General features: G+C 31.8%; 2 protein-coding genes across 2 annotated transcripts; one reads left to right on the top strand and one right to left on the bottom strand.

Annotated features, from left to right (window-relative positions):
- The first annotated feature begins 623 nt into the window (after positions 1-623).
- On the top strand, positions 624-15,499 carry LOC132729409 (uncharacterized). Its single transcript, XM_060715177.1, has 4 exons — positions 624-765; positions 13,784-13,953; positions 14,699-14,921; positions 15,486-15,499. The coding sequence occupies exons 1-4, from the start codon at positions 714-716 to the stop codon at positions 15,497-15,499; spliced, it is 459 nt and encodes a 152-aa protein (XP_060571160.1). The 5' UTR covers positions 624-713.
- On the bottom strand, positions 9,841-12,551 carry LOC132729414 (uncharacterized). The gene is made up of 6 exons (XM_060715183.1): positions 12,178-12,551; positions 11,647-11,812; positions 11,324-11,383; positions 10,824-10,955; positions 10,149-10,253; positions 9,841-9,970 (listed from the first exon to the last, which is right to left on the bottom strand). The coding sequence occupies exons 1-6, from the start codon at positions 12,241-12,243 to the stop codon at positions 9,909-9,911; spliced, it is 591 nt and encodes a 196-aa protein (XP_060571166.1). The 5' UTR covers positions 12,244-12,551; the 3' UTR covers positions 9,841-9,908.
- Positions 15,500-22,220: the final 6,721 nt, after the last annotated feature.

The following is a 22,220-nucleotide window of genomic DNA, read 5'->3' on the forward strand; positions in this document are numbered from 1 at the left end:
GCGATACCATGTAGGATCGACACCAGCGATCCCAGGTTTGAGATGCTGACATTTTAACCACTAAATCATCCAATGTACATGTATAGCCATATCTATAAATGTATGTAATGAGACTTATGATCTTTTTACAAGCCACTTTATAATGAAAATGGGGTCTTGTTTGATTAAAATGAAGATTTCTCGTGATGAAGTTCTGTATCATAAATATAAGACCTTTACGTTTAAAAAAAAAATGAATACCGGTTGTTGTTGGCCTTTTTACATAAAATCTGCTTAATTATTCATTTGATATATATGGCAATAGTTCTATTTCAAGCCAAATAAAGTATCGTTTGATAGGTAAATATTGTTTGTTCTTAATGTAACATTATAAATCAACAATACTTCACAATATTTTACATGATTAAATAATACCAATCTAAACAAATCTTAGTTAACAAAACATTGACATTTTCACTATTGACCGAATCGATGACACCCTGTCCCTAGACGGGAAATGGCATTATGACGTGAAAACAATTAGGACTATAGAAAATATTTGTTTTATACGAACTTTTGTCTTATAAAAGTATATGAACTCTAAGCATCGAACTGAATTTTCTAGTACTAATATGAACATTGGGTTTGATAAATCTAAAACGCCATTTCGTTCATGTAATTTGGTATGAATGAATACTTCGGTAATGTTAAAGAGAAACGACTAATTATCAATCATGAAAGGATTTTGGATTTATTTGGTACTTTGCAGCCATCGTTTTCTTGTTGGTAAGTTTCTGAAAGATTATGTCGCACAATGACAATGTCACTTTCTGGTAAGTTTATGCTTTCTTTCCGCTTCCAAACGTACATGTCGCACGAAAAAAGTTTCGTGGATCTACCTGACAAAATACTCCGTGATCTTTTGTGAATTTTTAAGTGCTTAACTTTTATGTAAATTTTAAGCGCACTTCAGTTTTGTGGATCCATGTATCAATCCATATATTTTGTCTTTTAGAAGATAAATAATTGAAATTCCAAGAAACGACTTGAACCATTGGTTATTATAAAGTGCTAAAAATTCATGGTTTTTCCAGGATCCTTATAGATCTACGAATCATTAAAAATATAATATGTCCAAAGTTTTATCTACAGCACCCTGCTGTTTCAATTTAAATTACTGATGAAAAAGTCGTCAATGATACCTTAAACAAACGACATGTGTGTGCCCATTTTGACCACTGCACATTTTCGTAGATCTGTTAAAAAATAAATTCACGTTTTCAGTACTTACCGCCTTAAGTCATCCCAAAATTAATGTTTTTTGGGTGACATAACATGAAATTGCATCTATTAAAGCCTTAGGGTATGATAGACTGTATAGACATCGTTATTGCGTTTTGCCCTACGCAGAATGCGCATGCGCGAAATGCAACATTCGCTGCTATGGAAAATCGTATTGTAAAAAGGTCTATATGAAATAAACATAAAACTGTTTCTTAATTAACAGACAGGAGCGAGTACTTCAATTATGAAAGCTCATTATATTTTCGTAATATTGATATAATCGCACTTGTTTACTCTAATCGTAAGTAATTACCGGCATTGTTTACATTTTGCATGTACCGGTAAACGCTTTTTTGTGTTAATTTCATAGACTGACAACCATAAATAATGTCAGAATTATAAAGAGTAATGACTTATTTCATTAATTGTTTACATATTTTCTTATAATCAGCGTACATTTAGCTAGAAAGTACTAGCATTTATTGTGATTTTACTCGATAAACTTTGACAGGTGTTGTTGTTGTTCGCCAATGCATTATGGGTTGTATGATTTCCGTTGTCAATAGCAATTGCTGCCTAATCTCAGTAAACAAATTGTTTCAAAGTTATGTTTCATCAAAAGCAACAAACTTATAGTCAATCCATGGTACTAGTCATTTTTATAAATATTATATGTATCAATTTATCATATTTTATGTAAACTTTCATAGAACTTTAGCTATGAATTGTTGATGTTCGGACGTTCGGTTGGTTGACATCGTTCTTTCTGTATGGAAATGATCGTTTCCGAACGTCAAATGATCAGTTTTCGAACATCGACTATTGTCCACTGACCAAAACGTAAAGCTGAACATTTTTCGAACCTTTTTATGTTCGTTTTCTCAGATTTGGTATAAATAGGCCAGAAAACGATCAACTTCAGTCAGTTTTCATTTAACTTTCGGTTAGTCTACATAATTGTCGTGTTCTTCTGAACGGCAATTTTTACTTTTTTAAGGCAAAATAAAACATAGTCTATAGATTATTATTTTACATTTAATTATTGTCTAAGAATAATTGATAAGAAATTCATAATTTTTGTTTTACATTATTACGGTCACTGACTCGACCAAACTTTATTTACGTTTTCACATTTTTTAATTGAAATTAAACGGCAGTCGCGGTAATAATTTATGTGAAGTCTATGTAAGACATAGCTATCGGATATTTAAGACTGAATTATATACATGTGTTGATATTATATACAATACTGTTATTTGAATATTTCACATTTGAATTTCTTAACAGTTTACCACTAATTAAAATTAGTAAACAGTGAACAGTCTTTCTTTTTCGTGACTCAATTTTAATCTTAAACTGGCATACATGTACCTCCAGAAGTGGGGAATTATTATCAAGTACTTTGGAGTACAGTGTCCAAGCCATACAGTGTTATACAGAGTAGCCCACTATTGGCAGATCCATAATAGCATATTTCAGCTAAATGGATCTATAGGCTTTGACAGCCATCCAAATCAAGTATCATCAGTCCCCCTAACCATAACAATTTCTATTTTATATAGAACATTATGGAAAGCCATGGCTGTCTGATATTGTTCTTTTTCAATTTATGTAACCATTTGGATAATATATGAGTTCACTTCGACTATATATGAATTGAAAACACCTTCTTATTTAACCGGAATCCATTGTATACATATTAATCCACAGTTACAATATATGAAACCATACCGTCAGTGTATGAAACCGAGTTAGCAATATATAAGTTGATTTTCTCAATATATGATTCCAATTCTTCAATATATGGTACCAAAGTAGCCATGTATGGAACCAGATGTCCTTATATGAGACCAAATTATCAATATATTAATTCATTTTTCAATATATGAAACCAATGTATCACTTTATGAAACCAAAGTAGAAATATATAAGTTGGTTATTACATTATATGATACCAATTCATCAATATATGGTACCAAAGTAGCCATATAGGGAACCAGATGTCCTGATATGAAACCGAATTATCAATATATTAATTCATTTTTACAATATATGAAACCAATTTATCAATGTATGGAACCAAAGTAGCAATATATGAGTTGGTTATTACATTATATGATACCAATTCTTCAATATATGGTACCAAAATAGCCATATATGGAACCAGATGTCCTTATATGAAACCGAATTATCAATATATTAATTCATTTTTACAATATATGAAACCAATTTATCAATGTATGGAACCAAAGTAGCAATATATGAGTTGGTTATTACATTATATGATACCAATTCTTCAATATATGGTACCAAAATAGCCATATATGGAACCAGATGTCCTTATATGAAACCGAATTATCAATATATTAATTCATTTTTACAATATATGAAACCAATTTATCAATGTATGGAACCAAAGTAGCAATATATGACTTGATTATAACTTTATATGATACCAGTTCTTCAATATATTGTACCAAAGAAGCCATATATGGAACCAGATGCCCTTATATGAAACCGAATTATCAATATATTAAGTCATTTTTACAATATATGAAACCATTTTATTAAAGTATGGAACCAAAGTAGCAGCTAGTATATAAGTTGATGTTACATTCTATGATAGCAATTATCATTAACTGGAACCAAAATATATGGAAAGCCATGGCTGTCTGATATTGTTCTTTTTCAATTTATTTAACCATTTGGATAATATATGAGTTCACTTCGACTATATATAAATTGAAAACACCTTCTTATTTAATCGGAATCCATTATATTAATCCACAGTTACAATATATGAAACCATACTGTCAGTGTATGAAACCGAGTTAGCAATATATAAGTTGATTTTCTCAATATATGATTCCAATTCTTCAATATATGGTACCAAAGTAGCCATGTATGGAACCAGATGTCCTTATATGAAACCGAATTATCAATATATTAATTCATTTTTCAATATATGAAACCAATGTATCAATTTATGAAACCAAAGTAGAAATATATGAGTTGGTTATTACATTATATGATACCAATTCTTCAATATATAATAACAAAGTAGCCACATATGGAACCATATGTCCTGATATGAAACCGAATTATCAATATATTAATTCATTTTTACAATTTTTGAAACCAATTTATCAATGTATGGAACCAAAGTAGCAATATATGAGTTGGTTATTACATTATATGATACCAATTCTTCAATATATGGTACCAAAATAGCCATGTATGGAACCAGATGTCCTGATATGAAACCGAATTATCAATATATTAATTCATTTTTACAATATATGAAACCAATTTAATAATGTATGGAACCAAAGTAGCAATATATGACTTGATTATCACATTATATGATACCAGTTCTTCAATATATTGTACCAAAAAAGCCATATATGGAACCAGATACCCTTATATGAAACCGAATTATCAATATATTATGTCATTTTTACAATATATGAAACCATTTTATTAATGCATGGAACCAAAGTAGCAGTATATAAGTTGATGTTACAGTCTATGGTAGCAATTTTCATTATATGGAACCAAAGTAGCCTATTTTCATTTCAACAAGTCAAAGGCCGAGGTCACTGGGTTCTGTTATTACAATGCATACACTTTTTCATGAAATCAATTATTATTTGACTGATTATTTTTAAACTTTGTGAGTAGATGAACCTTGATGTGTCCTACTGGCCATGCCCATTTTTGATCAAAGGTAAAGGTCGAGATGAACTTATTTTTTAAATATGTTTTTGTTAATGGTCAGTACGACGCAATAGCTTAAGACATACAACTCGTACATATAACGATAAGTTCTGCCTGCCCAGCCCATTTGAAGTGAATGTGACGTTAAATTCAAATATTTCCTTATTTAGAAAATGTGCAATATGCAATCAGTGAAGCACGCTGGTCTTTTGAATATTGGCACGAAACTGAAATACCGGTGCAAGGATAGAATACAGTCTTTAAAAAACGTCCCGTCAATATAATGACATTTTGGTTCCATATATTGCTACTTTGGTATCATATATTGAAGAACTGGTATCATATAATGTGAAAATCAACTTATATATTGCTACTTCGGTTACATACATTGATAAACTGGTTTCATATATTGTAAAATTGATTTAATATATTGATAATTCGGTTTCATATAAGGACATCTGGTTCCATACATGACTTACTTGGATCCATATATTGAAGATCTGGTATCATATAATGTGATAATCAACTTATATATTGATACTTTGGTTCAATACATGGATGAAATGGTTTCATATATTGTAAAAATGATTTAATATATTGATAATTCGGTTTCATATAAGGACATCTGGTTCCATACATGACTTACTTGGATCCATATATTGAAGATCTGGTATCATATAATGTGATAATCGACTTATATATTGATACTTTGGTTCAATACATGGATGAAATGGTTTCATATATTGTAAAAATGAATTAATATATTGATAATTTGGTTTCATATAAGGACATCTGGTTCCATACATTGCTACTTTGGTACCATATATTGAAGACCTGGTATCATATAATGTGATAATCGACTTATATATTGATACTTTGGTTCAATACATGGATGAAATGGTTTCATATATTGTAAAAATGAATTAATATATTGATAATTTGGTTTCATATAAGGACACCTGGTTCCATACATTGTTACTTTGGTTCCATATATTGAATAATTGGTATCATATATTGTAATAACCAACTCATATATTGCTACTTTGGTTCCATACATTGATAAAATGGTTTCATATATTGTAAAAATGAATTAATACATGCATATTGATAATTCGGTTTCATATAAGGACACCTGGTTCCATACATTGCTACTTTGGTTCCATATATTGAATAATTGGTATAACCAACTCATATATTGCTACTTTGGTTCCATACATTGATAAAATGGTTTCATATATTGTAAAAATGAATTAATGTATTGATAATTCGGTTTCATATAAGGACATCTAGTTCCATACATGGCTACTTTGGTACCATATATTGAAGATCTGGTATCATATATTGAGAAAATCAACTTATATATTGCTAACTCGGTTTCATACACTGACATTATGGTTTCATATATTGTTACTGTGGATTAATACAATGGATTCCGGTTAAATAAGAAGGTGTTTGCAATTCATATATAGTATTAGTGAACTCATATATTATCCAAATGGTTACATAAATTGAAAAAGAGCAATATCAGACAGCCATGGCTTTCCATATCACTGGGTTCTGTTATTACAATGCATACACTTTTTCATGAAATCAATTATTATTTGACTGATTATTTTTTAAACTTTGTGAGTAGATTAACCTTGATGTGTCCTTCTGGCCATGCCTATTTTTGATCAAAGGTAAAGGTCGAGATGAACTTATTTTTTAAATATGTTTTTGTTAATGGTCAGTACGACTCAATAGCTTAAATTATGACATACAACTCCTACATATATAACGATAAGTTTTGCCTGCCCAGCCCATTTTAAGTGAATGTGACGTTAAATTCAAATATTTCCTTATTCAGAAAATGTGCAGTATGCAGTCAGTGAAGCACGCTGTTCTTTAAACAAGGAATATTGGCGCGAAACTGTAATACCGGTGCAAGGATAGAATACAGCCTTTAAAAAAAGTCCCGTCAATATAATGACATTTTGGTTCAATATATTGCTACTTTGGTATCATATATTGAAGAACTGGTATCATATAATGTGAAAATCAACTTATATATTGCTACTTCGGTTACATATATTGATAAACTGGTTTCATATATTGTAAAATTGATTAAATATATTAATAATTTGGTTTCATATAAGGGCATCTGGTTCAATACATGACTTACTTGGATCCATATATTGAAGATCTGGTATTATATAATGTGATAATCAACTTATATATTGATACTTCGGCTCCATACATTGATAAAATGGTTACATATATTGTAAAAATGAATTAATATATTGATAATTTGGTTTCATATAAGGACACCTGGTTCCATACATTGTTACTTTGGTTCCATATATTGAATTATTGGTATCATATATTGTAATAACCAACTCATATATTGCTGCTTTGGTTCCATACATTGATAAAATGGTTTCATATATTGTAAAAGTGAATTAATATATTGATAATTTGGTTTCATATAAGGACACCTGGTTCCATACATTGTTACTTTGGTTCCATATATTGAAATATTGGTATCATATATTGTAATAACCAACTCATATATTGCTACTTTGCTTTCATACATTGATAAAATGGTTTCATATATTGTAAAAATGAATAAATATATTGATAATTTGGTTTCATATAAGGACACCTGGTTCCATACATTGCTACTTTGGTTCCATATATTGAATAATTGGTATAACCAACTCATATATTGCTACTTTGGTTCCATACATTGATAAAATGGTTTCATATATTGTAAAAATGAATTAATATATTGATAATTCGGTTTCATATAAGGACATCTGGTTCCATACATGGCTAATTTGGTAACATATATTGAAGAATTGGAATCATATATTGAGAAAATCAACTTATATATTGCTAACTCGGTTTCATACACTGACAGTATGGTTTCATATACTGTTACTGTGGATTAATATAATGGATTCCGGTTAAATAAGAAGGTGTTTTCAATTCATATATAGTCGAAGTGAACTCATATATTATCCAAATGGTTACATGAATTGAAAAAGAACAATATCAGACAGCCATGGCTTTCCATAGAACATTGTTATAATTGTGGACAGTATCGTTCTCTACAGTCCAGTCTGATTATTGGTCACCAAGTCTTGAGCACGTTACCACATTTTTAAGAAGATTAAAGGGACCTGGTACCATATAGCTGGACCGTAGCGCAACAATATTACATGTATTTGCTTTACATGAATGATTCAACACAAATCTTGGCAGTTTTCTTCCGTTCTCGAAAATGTTCAAACTCTCATTTAATATTTTTCATAAAATATATAGATAAGACAAGAATTTGGCAAAAAAATATTTTCACATTTTTATTCATAGCAACTCGTGGCCACGACATAGTATCTCGTTTCCACGACTTAACTATCTTCGTGGCCACAACTAAGTAACTCGTGGCCACGGCTTAGTATCTCGTGCCACGACATAGTATTCTCGTTCCCACGATTAATTATCTCGTGGCCACAACTTAGTAACTCGTGCGCACGAGATAAATTAAAAACACACACATGTCACCTTTGTGCCACCGTAAGATACAGGAAGCATATCCAGAACGAAAATGCATTGCAGTGATCTTATTTCATTATTTGTTATTAAACGTTTTTTAGTTATTACAAATGTTTTTTGTTGTTGTTGTTTTTGTTTTATCTTCTTCTTTCTTTTTTAAGAATAGTTTTTAAAAAGGAAAAAACTCAAAAGGCTTTTTTTACGTTTTTAGCAAAGATCCGCAAAGTTTATGCAGTATTAAATTTTAAAAAAACAGTTTAGAATTAAAAAATATACAAAAAACACCCGTTTTGTGCATGGAAAAAAGTTGTTTTGGGTTTTCTATCATCCCTTAAATTTATTATCATTTTTTCCCCTTGAATATGTGTGCACCCAAAAATTTTTGGGGAAAAGCATAAAAACAAATTTTAAAACTGTGATTTTTCAATGAAAAATTTATAAAAGCAAGTTTTTTTTTTAAAGGGATTTATTATTTAAAATAAAATTCAGAACAGTTTAGACAATATTTAAAGATATAAAATCGTCCCTGAGCAAAAAGAAAAAGTCAAAAAATAAAAATTTAAAAAAACAAAAAAAGCAAAAAAAACAACAAAAAAAGCAATCAAAGAAAAGCAAAAAAACAAACAAAAAAGACATGCGTGGTTTTTTTTCTTCTTAAATTAAAAATTTGAAGACAAACAAAAGGTAAAAAAAGACATGTTTTTGAAATTATCAATTTTAATTTTTAAATATTGTATTCTTATTTTATGGAAATTAGAAATTGCGAAACTTAAATTTAGAAAGAGGAAAAGGAAAACACATTTAGGATGCATCCCAACTTTCGTCTTTCCCGTAAACGTCGTATATGGAATAATAAGGAGGTTCCAAGGGGTTAGAAAAAATGTAAAAGAAAAATGGGGGGTTTAGAAGTTTTTCAGCATGTATTTTGTATATAATGTTTAAAATTAATATTGGTGCTGTTTTATCAAATTTCGGATTTTTCAATACTATATTTTTTTATAACAAAAAAAGTTTGCGTACATTTAAAACTTGGCCTTTGTTTTTAAAGATTAGGTGTTTGAAGGACTATAAAAAACTTTTGTCTTTATAACAATTAGCTGAGATAGAGTACCACATGTAAGCATCACGAGCTTTTATTACAAAGTTATCTTATCATTCAACCTTCATATGTTCATTTTATATGCATTTAGCCTATTTAAAGTTAAAACAATTTCTACAATATATCGAAAGTTAAGATATTTCAACTTGTGGCTTTAGTGAGTTCTTTAAATTTGTAATGATATTGTAGAAGGCATACCTATTACTAAGTATACATAATTTACGTTTCCAAATGTTTCAACAATGGATTTGATAAAAAAAAATCTGAATTTATTATCAATTCTTACCTTAATCATTTAGTCACTTACAGGTGGACGACCATCATCAGTGATGTCACATCCGGTTATGCCAAATACTTCTGTAAAAGAATGAACACAATTGCTCTTTTGAAGTGTAACCAGTGCTTTAACTTGTTTAAAAGAAAGCTCGTCGGAAGTTTTTTTTCTTGGTCGGCTCGACGCCTATTTTTATGAAAAATTATGAATTACTGTATGTCTTTTTTGGTTTGTCACAAAATATTAAATATACATGCTTACCCTTGAATTCTTTGATAGTTCTAGGTGCTCTAAAAGCAGAGTGGTTGGTGTCGGCATCCATCACAATATTTGACAAGCTCTCTGTTACAGCCATATCAGCAATTTCTGTCAAATAAAATAATTATATCGTGTACACTAAAAAATAACTTCTCAGAATTAAGAATTCTCTTTACACAAAATAATCGGGTGTTTATGTGTTTCAGTCGTTGCTGAGTACCTGGGAATGGGATAGCAAATAACTCTTAAGATTACCGCGTGTCAAGGTGAAAAAACAACAGTTAGCGGTAAAAACTCATTGGATAAGTTTTATCTCTGCAATGTACTTAAACAACCATAAAATTTCCGTATAAAGGTACAACCTTTATTAACAGTACTTTGTTTTAGATATACATGTATGTCGTAAATAACTGTTGAAAATGTAGAATTATCAATATATCTTGATTTATTTAAACGCATTATTTCATGCACAGATCAGTTTTACCTGCGCCTCGCTCTTGGTAAGGCCCCATCCTGCGGAGACTGCCAGCAGGTAAAATGTTGGCTAAAAGCCGCAACCTTCGTATTTACCCGGAAGTGCGGGGCAGACAAAGTGCAAAATATCAGCTATCCTACGCATTCCCCGGGGCAATAGGGATGTTGTTACAATTAACCTTTGTAGCAACAAAAATGACTTACGGCTGATGATACTGGAGGACAATGATATGTTGTCGTCTGCTGGCCTCACTGTTAAGGTCGCTGTGTTGCTAGGCAACTCCTGTCTCAGGGTGTCGGCTGCCTTGTCTATGATGCATGTCACGTATTCTTCAACTAAAAAAAATATTAAATCTTTATTTCATGTTATTATGACATAGTGTCACAAAACAAGAAGCCTTACATGATGATATCTAAATGATCAGTATAAATTTGAATGTGATCGGTTTAAAAGCACATGCATTTTTATATTGAATGCATAATTTAACAAAAATCTCGTAATCATTCTGTTTAAACTATACAGCTAATTAAATTGCGGGTTCATTAAAGATGTAGCAACGGCAATATATGCTGTACTTGATGGATTACAAAACGGACTTTTTCAACTATCTGATTAAATTTTAAAAGATATTTTTTGGAATTTCTGCTGTATTTTCAGTAATGACATTGTAAAAGTAATTGAGAAAATATACATGTATATATACCAAGTTTGTCGTCTGATGTGGTCTCTTTCACTGTTGTACTTTCATTATCAACAACATCACCTGAAAAGGAGTGTGTTTTTAAATTGTTTATGTTTTATTTTTGTTACATCTTTTATTATATGAAAATTTAACAAAATCAAAGAGGAAATGTTTTGTTTGTTGTTTTTTTTTCTTTACATTTTAGTTGTTTATATCCAGCCAATCTGCAATCCTGTACTTTGATTTTCGTTTCTGGACATTAAAACGGTAAATGTTTGTAGAAAATACTACAGTAAGAATTCTTTTATAAAACAATTTATAAATTAATGTATAAACTACCATACCAATCAGAGATGACAACCATTGAGGAACGACTTTATTTGACTTGCTGGCAATCTCACAGACGACCATGTCGGCATTTCCTGTTTCATTTAACAGGGTTTCTGGGTCAAGGGTCTTGCCTCTTCTTGCATAGTATCTTTGGCGCATGCGGTTTCGAAATCTTGCAAACTGTAAAAGAGTCAATGTTCCTTATTTTAAGTATTAACCTGCATTCAAGTTTCAGAAGCCAATGATTTTATTGTATATTTTTTATTTGAACTGTTAATGACACTGCTCATGTTTAAATTTTTAGTTCCCACTAAAATCTTAGAATCATCTTATCATTTTATCATTGAATATATATTATTATTAACAATTATTATTATTATTATTATTATTATATTTTTTTATATTATTATTTTTATAATCATCAACATAATCGCCATCAATAAATTCCCTAAAGTAAATTATGCCGCCATTTTAAATGATTCTCAAAAAAACCGTTGATTTATTATCTAAACTGAATGTTCAAAAATTCTATTTATTCTACTCACCCTTTCGTTGCATGACTTCTTTAAACTTATGAGCCAAACAAAACAGCCTCGATTTTCACGAGCCATTAATTTTTCATAATTAAATGGTTTAGAAACAGCCTTTGTAATCTTCCGGGTGCAATATGACGTTGCTAATGTGTAACGTCAACTTTTGTGACGTAACAATGCTGCGTGTTTTAGTTACCGTTAAATTAAAACATCACCGAATGATAGTTGGCAACGGGATAATCTGGTTCCCTGTCCAATTATGGTTCCCTACCAAGCTATCAATGTCTGCTTGAAGAGCTTCTTTAAACCAATATGATTAATGAGTTAATATCAACATTGATATCTATGCGTCATTCCACTATACTAATTTCTGTATAAAGGTTAATGTCTCGATATATGACTCCACAGAACCGCATAAATTATTAATAAGAATAGAATAGCAGTGAAAATGTAATGATGGGGGAAGGTGTTGCAATAAAAAATTAGTAAAGATTGATATATCAGACAAAAATAAATTTTCCATTATAAGAAAGTTTGTTGGGGATTTTTTAAAATGCTTATTCGAAAGGATCATTTAAATAGATTTTTAATTGGTTATAACTATGATAAATAGATTAAATATCCAACTTAATGTAAGTTCGAATTACTTAATTAAGCAGTCTTTGTAAAAGTATGCTTTAAAGAATTTCTAACGAGAGCCAAAAGCCTAAAACATAAAATTTGCATTTCTTACATGGATCAGCTAGGTTACTGAAAACAGAAAGATATGCAAAAGATAATTTGTAAATATACTAAGAAAAAAAAGAAAATAGTTATTTGTGCTATTCTTTGCCCGATTTGAGTGAAAATAGTTCCAACACTGTTCATTTTGGGGTCGTTTAATTATTCTGGAAAAATATCGAGAGCTAATTATCTGAAATTATATGTACACACGCTATAAGTGTAGACCTACATCAAATGGAACATTATTCTCCAAACAAATATTTCAAGTCCCGCCGTGTCAAAAGGCTTCAGTGGAGTCCCTTTAACAGCAATGATAAATGTTGCAACCGGTTTTATGTTACAACCGCTTTTGTGGTTGTAATAATGCTATGAGCTTATTATTCAATGCTGAGTACGATAATGAATTATTTTGGGCGATTACATTGTCAAATCTATATTGGCGTTTTGGACTAGGCGCTAGGTTTTACAGCCAAAAGAGCAATGTATTAAGTCGTCTTTATTTCACACCACTAAATCTTTTACATTTCGACAGAACTTTGTTTCATCGACTACAGTAAGGTTCTGGTATAAATTGAAAATAGAAACACATAAGACGTAGTACAATAGTGTTTTAATATAGATTATTTTGGACTAGGAATATAAAAAACAAGCTAGATAGAGTACAATAGAAGGACTGGAATAAAAATGAAAAAGAGGCTAACTTGATAATATTGCATATATGGTGATTTACATTGAATATATTTTGTAAACTGTGAAATAAATAAAAATTGCTCGACGAAAGCACAAAGATAAAACATGCACTAACAAAAGTGCGCGGCTTTCTTCGGTTACATTGAACAATGCACGATATTAAACATGGGTATATCATTTTAATTCTCACTTCTTTTTCTTCAAGATTGTGAGCTGTTAGGGAACAATACCTTCACGATAATTTCAAAGTCACCACTCAACGATGGTATATGGAAGTCAATTGCCATATGCAATATCGACAACTCGGGACACACTTACAGTGCACATGAGACCTATATTGTTTCCAGATTTGGGGTTCCAATACTGACTTACAAGGTATTAACGCTAATTTTCCTTCTTAATCGTTCTTTTTTTGTAGTAGTTGTGTCACATTAGATCAAATGTTCTTAATAATATTGTACATGTATATTTGCGGTCAAAGCCATTTCTACGAATGACCAGCGGGCACATTTCACGATTTCAGCTTCGTGAAATTGAAATCGTGAATTCATGAAGTTGACAGCGTGAATTCATGAAGTTGAAATTGAAATCGTGAATTCACGAAACTGAAATAGTGATTTCGTGAAGTCAAAATTGTGAAGTTGAAATCGTGAATTCATAAGTTGAAATCGTGAATTCATGAAGTTGAAATCGTGAATTGGTGAAGCTGAAATCGTGAATTCATGAAATTGAACTCGTGAATTCATGAATTCCGTATGTTGAAAACGTGAGTTCACGAAGTTGAAATTGTGAATTCCCGAAGATCTTATCGTGAATTCATGAAATTGAACTCGTAAATTCATGAATTCCGTATGTTAAAAACGTGAGTTCTTGTGAATTCACGAAGATATAATCGGGAATTCATAAAGTTCAAATGTCTCCACCGGTACTTGGTACATTCTTGATCTTGAATAAGTATGATATCAAGCAATTAACATGTATATTGAAACTGGTACAATCCCTTCCCAGATCGTGACTGTTCAAAGAGAATGATCTATAAGACACAATTTAAGAGCTGAAACAAAGTCCAAAGTAAGCACTTTACACTAGTTCATTTTATCTTACATGAAATATCTTGCAGGATTATCTTTCCGGTGGTTATGAAGAGATAGCCCAAAGTGGAAAATGGGTTATTTCGAGGGTCGGATATGGTAGTTCCGGGCAACTATCTTTCAATCCGGAATTTAGCTATGACATATGGCTTGGTAAAGGAATACCCTCCGGTGACTGCTACCAATTTAGAGGCCAACAAGCGGCTGAGAACTTTGCTTACAATGCAGAAGAACTTACAGATACACCGGCAGGTACATGTAATTTTGAAATCCTGAATTAGAAATCAGGACATTCTAATGTCAGCGACATTTGTTCTCTTTAAACTTGGAAATTCTCATTTTTTAAATAAGGTGTGATTCGGTTCTAGCCATTCTCACTATATAATGAGGGATAATCCTTTTCTAAAGAAGTGTTCACATATTAATTCATCGAAGCACGTAGTTGATTCTCATAGGTTTCAAGATGCATTCATATTTGAACACTTATCGTATCATGGTATCCAGCATGATCGGTCTTTGAATCAAACTCGTGACCTGAAACATTGTATACACACATATTAAATTCATTTTCAACTGCTGTGATATTTCCGCTATCATTTAAATAAAAAAAGACCCTACTTTATTAAGGTACATGATTAATACTGTGATATATTAAAAAATCCAAACCCCTTTATTTCTGGTTCATTGTACATTTCCGTGAAAACACAGGGTTCGGCATATTTGTCTTGGAAAACCAAAATGTGGAACCCTTTGGTGAAAGGGGAAAGAACCCTTTGTTGCCATAAAATAATAAAAAATTCCCCTATTTTATTACAGATAACCCCGATTAGTATGCAGCGTTATTTGGGAAAGTCAGGCCCATTGGGGTCACGGGCGTTTGGGGGCCATCTTTTATCGGTCTCTCGGTTGGAGCACGTGAAGCCATGCTTTTGATCGATTTTACGGTCCCAGTGCAATACCAGAGCGTAAGCTACAATATTTGATCTCATAATTGTTTAATATTTCATACAATTATTGTAATTTTCGGGCGTTGTAAGCTGGGTTTTAAGTCACATCCACAAAGTGTACGGCGAGTTGAAAGATTACCTGCTAAAAGATTTACCCAGCTAGAGGCCCTTCCGTGCACGGGACCCTGTGTAAAATAACCGCTCTTTTTATATACGTACCGCACAGTGATAATATTTGTCTACATGATTTTCAAGGATATAACAAAAGTATTTTTTTTATTCTTATGATTCCTACATTTATTTGTTAAGTTTTATGTCGCACATAGACTGGGAAGGGCACATGGATGTAAATCTTTAAACTGGCACCTCTCAGTATCCTCACATGAATGAATCAAAAGCTGGCTGGGCGTTTAAAACCAAATGACTCTAAAACATCCAGATAAACTGAGCTTATTTATACATATGAAGTTAGTTACATGTATACTGGGATGTACATGAATTTTGGTTTGGCGGCGTTTTTGTATTTACGTTTGTGTCTTTGAATGTACTATAAAATTAATATTATCCAAGGTTATTTTTAATTCACTTGTCTTGACTATTTTCAGTAGAAATTCCACAAGCATGTATAAGATGTTGGTGTAACTTTATGTCTTTTCAAATCAGACCTGCCTATCTTAAATCCTCTTCATCGCTTGTTCGTCGCTTCATTTCTCTATCGGTAGATTTTAAAAATAAAATACTTTTTATGGATATATCTGCACATTTTCTTGTGTAAGGTAGTTATCTATTTAGTATTTTTCTATGTACTTTATGATTATTGCATTATGCCGGTTTATCGTAACAGTTCATTGTGGATTGTTTTTATAATAGGACTACTTTGGAAGCACGGTGCTTCACGAGGCTGCCGATAAAACATGGTACATCGTGAAAGATATCTATGCTCGTACAAATGGCGCACTGTATACATTCAATTTTATGTTTACAACCACCGATCATGACGTCAGTAAGGCCACATGCTCTATGTTTGTATCAGAAAGCGATGCTGTTTCACATGCAGCATCTTTGAGCGGCACGACGACACAGGTTGCCGTAGCTACCACAGATGCTAAAACAACAGCGGCCCAGACAGTTACAACTAATACTCCGCCACCGTCATTCACACAAGGAAACTCCGCACGAGTCATCATACCGCATTCACCACGCACACGGGCGACATCAGGTACTTTCTCGCTTCACGTTTATTATTAATGGGGTATTCTTACATTCCTTACATATACAAAGAAGGCCGGAAGTGTGATATATTTCACAGCAGTTCTTATTTTCTCCCTCCGTATTTGCGAACCAACATATTAAATTTGAAAAATCTGATCAATAAAAAACAACTTTTTATTGAATTTTGCTCTAAAACTATCTAGAATGATTGAAAATGGTCGTCCAGATGTTCGTAATTAATTGTTCAGGCCGTAGCCTTCGGGATTATATTACTACGCATCTGAACTCCGTACCGTGTAGTCTGGTTCCCGTCGTACTAGAACGGAGAGAAAAGGGCAGGTAATCCAAACTACGTACCATGCTCTATAATAACACAGAATACTAAAATCAAAATATATTTCCTAAACATTAAGTGTACATTAATTATTAATTGTATAATATTTTGAAGACCTTTTCATTGAATAAGACCCATACATGCACAGTGCATGAAGAGTGCGGGATTCGAGTTCTCAGACACAAGGGAGGAAATATTGACTGTGATTGTAACACAGGAACATTAAACAAAATCGTATTTCTCTCCCTTGATTAAAAATTACCACTTAATTTCTATCTTATTTTAAAAATTATATAAATTGTAGTTTCGTTGCAAAACCTGAGAAAAGTACTCTAGATAATGTTGTTAAAATGTTCTATGTACATGTATATGATATTAAAGGTGTTAATTCGTACTGTACAAAACACAATAAAATAAACTAAACATAAATTTGCCGGTCACTTCTTTCACACGAAGATCTGAAGTCTGTCAAATTCAGTTGAATGAACGCTTTTCAAGATTGTTTTTTCCCTCTTTTCAGGACACTTTGTTGAATCACAGGATATGCGTAACAAATATGTTGGCGAGAACAGACTTTGGAATATTACTGACGTCAATCTGCTGCAATGCATACGCACGTGCCTTGCAGACGACAAATGTGTGTCTGCATTTTTTCTTGAAAACAGTTCTACTTGTACAGGACATGGCGTAATCTATGGAAGTGGGGATGTATTGGCGCGAGTTTCGTATTACGTCTATTCATAAGAACATTTTTTGTACATTGTATTTTGTAATAGAATGAAAAATGTGATACAAAGTACACTTTACACAAAAATCTGCAAAATATTCATTAAAAAACAGCAGCTGTAATGTAAAAAGCAAATAAAATGTTATTTGATTTCACTAAATAGGTCGAGTTAATGCACTGAAAATGCGTAGCATTTGAGCATTTTACTGAAAATACGCAGGAGGTACATGTTTTTCATGGGTTCACATTTAAGAAGTATTTTCAAAGAATGCCGGCTGTTAAAAAATTTTTGGTCCTTTTAATGAAATAGAAATGTGGTTTCTTTTGTTAAACAGAGTGACAAATGACAATGCAATGATCAGAAAATGAAGTTCATTGTTACGACGTAAAATTTTTAACGTTTTCGCCATTCAGCCGATTTGTTCGATTTCTTTTCGTGAAAAATTTCCCGAACATTAAAGCTAAAGTAATATGAGCGGTGTCATGACAAAACCAAAATAGTCTTTTTCGACCAGCAGGGGGCCAGACAGCTGATCACACCATGGGGTTTTCCCATCAGTTCCTTACTTGTAATAGATTGGTTTGCGAACAGATGTCCTATTAAAAACTGCCGCTGGGCTGGATCCTCTGGGGGGCCCAAACCATATTTGGTTTTTTTCGTGACACGGGTAATGATCTTCCTCCCCAAAGCAGCCTAAACACTGGTTTTTTTAGCTTTTAACAGAAAAAATTTATATCAATTTTATACAGTAAAAAACATGCGGTGCTTTCCCCTATGTGCCCTTTTGAGGGCTTTTTCGTCCTTTTTTTATTTTTTGGGTATTAAAAATTTTCAGTCTTGGTTGGGGAAGCGAAAGTACGGTAAAATGTAGAATCTAGTTTATGTTACTTTTAAATTTCTTTTAAAATTTTTGAAACGTAAAAACTTGATATACCAATTTGCAAGGGATTAAATATTTTCCTTTTATTTTGCAACTTATCAATAAATGGTTTTTCAATATTTTGAACCAATATTTATGTATTTTATTTATTTGTTTCGTCTATTGTTTCATCTGGAAACAATTTTGAAAGGAAAAACTAAATCATAGTATATTTGACAACATTTGTTGAAGTTTAATCTATATTTTACAAAGCATATGTTATAAATGAAAACTTCCAGTACAAATAAACTTTACATTAACGGCAGTGTCTGTTTCCGGTTAGTAAAATATTGTTTCCCGCTTGAATCGTTTTGTTTTTATTAAAAAAAAATCAGCTTTTGACGTAACGATATGACTTCTAAAATAATTATTTATATAGCAAATGAATACATTTCTCTTTAGTTAGAAATTTGCAGTTCCTAAGAAGTGTACAATTTACAGTGAGCATAGAAGAATTAATTTGATATACATGTACAATGTTTGTTGTGTTTAAATATTTTGGACTCTTGTTAGTGTATATTGGCTTAACGGGTAGGTAGTCTTGATTCGAAATTGTACAATAGTAAATAAACTTATACTTAGGCCTATTGTCACCAAATAAAAAGAGGAAAAAAACGCTATGCACTAGCGCTGATATTTTAACGATAATTAGCAATGCCGCAATGCTAGTAATTTAGTACATTAAAAGGCATACAAATTCGAAAAAAGAGGGGGAAAAAAACACAATTTAAGTATGATATTAATTAGCGCCTAGTTAATTGTTCGTATAGACATAAACAGGTCTTCTCAATAAGAGACGTCTGCAACCGTTCCAACCTTTTATTCGTCCCGCTTCAATAATCAACTTGGTGTGGGTGATGACAAAAAGAAGGAACTCATTTGGAGTGACCTGAAAGTGATCAATCTAGGTCCCAAAAGGTTTGACATTTTTAAACAATCAAAACAAAATCAATATTTCACTTTATCATAGTATATATTTCTTTGGTTATAAGAAAAAACAACACAACAACAATACATCAACAATATCGCATCAATTTTGAGGGGGAGATGTGACAGGTCTTGTTAATGATCAAGGCTGGAATAATGGACATACAAATTATTGGAACAGTTAAATTGGGGCAAAATTCTGGGACAGATTTTATGGCTCGTTTCAATTAGATTTTATACATTGGTTTAAACATATTTATTCCCAAAAGAATATTAATGTACATACAAACAACAAACCAAATATTTTAACATAATGGAAAATGATGAGAATGGAAGACGAGTGTTATTAGACGCAGCGTGCAATTCTTTTTATCATTATCTAATTTTATTTACCTAATAACTAACGTGTCAATGAGCCAGTCTATATTCTAAAGAAAGGAACCAAATTCGGACAGGAACAATGGGTATGACTAAAATACGCAACGGATTTTTTTTTTGGCGCTACCGTCGCAACGAATTTTTTTTTTTGCAAAACAGGTAAAACGTATGCTTATTCATGAAAATAATTAACATTTTAATTTTAAAACAGATTAACTGAGTGATAAAAGTAAATTTGTTTAAAAATCATCATAAATATTTTCTATACGTTATTTTAAAGGATTCTGTGCGATTGTGCTCTTTTTGCCTTGATTTTTTATTTATTTAGTGGGTTCTTTACGTAAAGTAGTTCTTTTCATAAATAAGTCAACATACGTAACTAAGAATCTATTATATCTACAATTTTATTTATACTATATTATTTTACACTTACAGACATATTTTTTGCTATTTGTAAAATAACAGAACAGTTTGTCCTTTTTGATCGTAGCATCAACATTTAACTTGTAGAATTTCTGCTCCACAAGCGAACTATATGAAACTATGAAACTATGATTTATACTTTCCCGACCATATGTTTAAAAAATGGTTGAGCAGTTTTCTAATTGCGAAAACGAAATTCATAGTCTAATGAAATTATATATCAATAAACCTACAATGTACCAGTGATGATGAAATGTCATTTTTATTTTTTTACCAAGATTGCGAAAGGGGATATTGCGAACCAATACATTCACAGTGACAAACACAATATCCGCAGGAAACGGCGTACTGGAAGCCCATGTATCTTGCTATACCAACTTTTCCCGGCCATGTATATGCACCCAACAACGCCTTGGATAGTCCAAGATATGGTGTACAAATTCCAACTATCATGGTAGGTTGGTGGGTGGGTTGGTGGTTTGGTAGGTAAGTAAGGGGTAGGTGGGTGGGTTGGTGGTTTGGTAGGTAAGTAAGGGTAGGTGGGTAGGGTAGGTAGGGTAGTTTTGGGTAGGGTTGTTAGGTATTTGTTGATGTAGGTATTTCTTGATATTTGCCGAACAAAATGACGTACGTCTGTCTTAACATACTCAAGACCGAATTTACGTTGTTTTATAAAATGACATGCGACAATATATACTTTTTAAAGTAACGGGTTGTTCGTAGGTAATTTTCAGTTATGGAAATTCCAATTAGATCAGGATAACGTTATTTGCGTTGCAACGTAGTAGGACTATAGTAATACAATCAGGCAAACATGCATTAACGCCCAACAGTGTAAAATTTTTCATTTTGGTCCCTTAGGTTACTTGACATGTTAAAAACCCAGCTACGACTCCGTCCGGTTTTAGCCTACAGTACGGACCATCTTTACAGTTTTTTAAATCATTTTTTACATGTATGTTTTTGTATTAAATGGTTTGGTTTGTTATTATGTAGCCTGAAAACAATTGTTAAATTATCGGACTACCTTTGGAAATTCAACGAAATTGACCCTGATGGTTTATGGGTAATTTCAAATGTCGGATATGGAGAGTGGTGGAAGCTAATTATAGCTTTGAATTCAGTTATGACCTTGGTTGGCAATCGGTCACCATCAGGGGACTGCCATCAATTCACGGATAATGTCCAAGCAGAGCAATTCGCATTGAACAACTTGTATCCCCCGGATCACCTAGCGGTAAGCTGTTTTATGCATAATCAAATCCAGCCAACAGCAAAACATTTGTATGCGCTGTGCATTACATGATCTTTTTATGCTTCTGTTTTAAAAAGCTGACGATGTTTTTTAAATTTAAAAAAATGATCGAATGTGCAGGATAAAGATGGGACATATCGTCATTTATCCAATGAAAAAGCGACGTTACAAATTAACGAGTATTAAAAAATGCGTGAATTTATATAGTTTTTTTTATAATTCTGCACGTTTAACGTCGTTTTCATTTTGGATTAATCGTGAGTTTATATTTTAGTTTAAAGATTATTGAAGGTTATTGGCCCTATATAAACGGCTAATTTGAAATATTTAACCCGAACCGCTGGCGAGGGTTATATTGCAAATAGCCTTTATATACGGCCATATAACTGTCAAAAATTTTATAAAGAATTTTTTATTACATGCTTTTC

This window comes from Ruditapes philippinarum, unplaced genomic scaffold, assembly GCF_026571515.1.
Source record: "Ruditapes philippinarum isolate M1 unplaced genomic scaffold, ASM2657151v2 ctg2349_1_1_1_1, whole genome shotgun sequence".
In the NCBI taxonomy this organism is placed as follows: domain Eukaryota; kingdom Metazoa; phylum Mollusca; class Bivalvia; order Venerida; family Veneridae; genus Ruditapes; species Ruditapes philippinarum.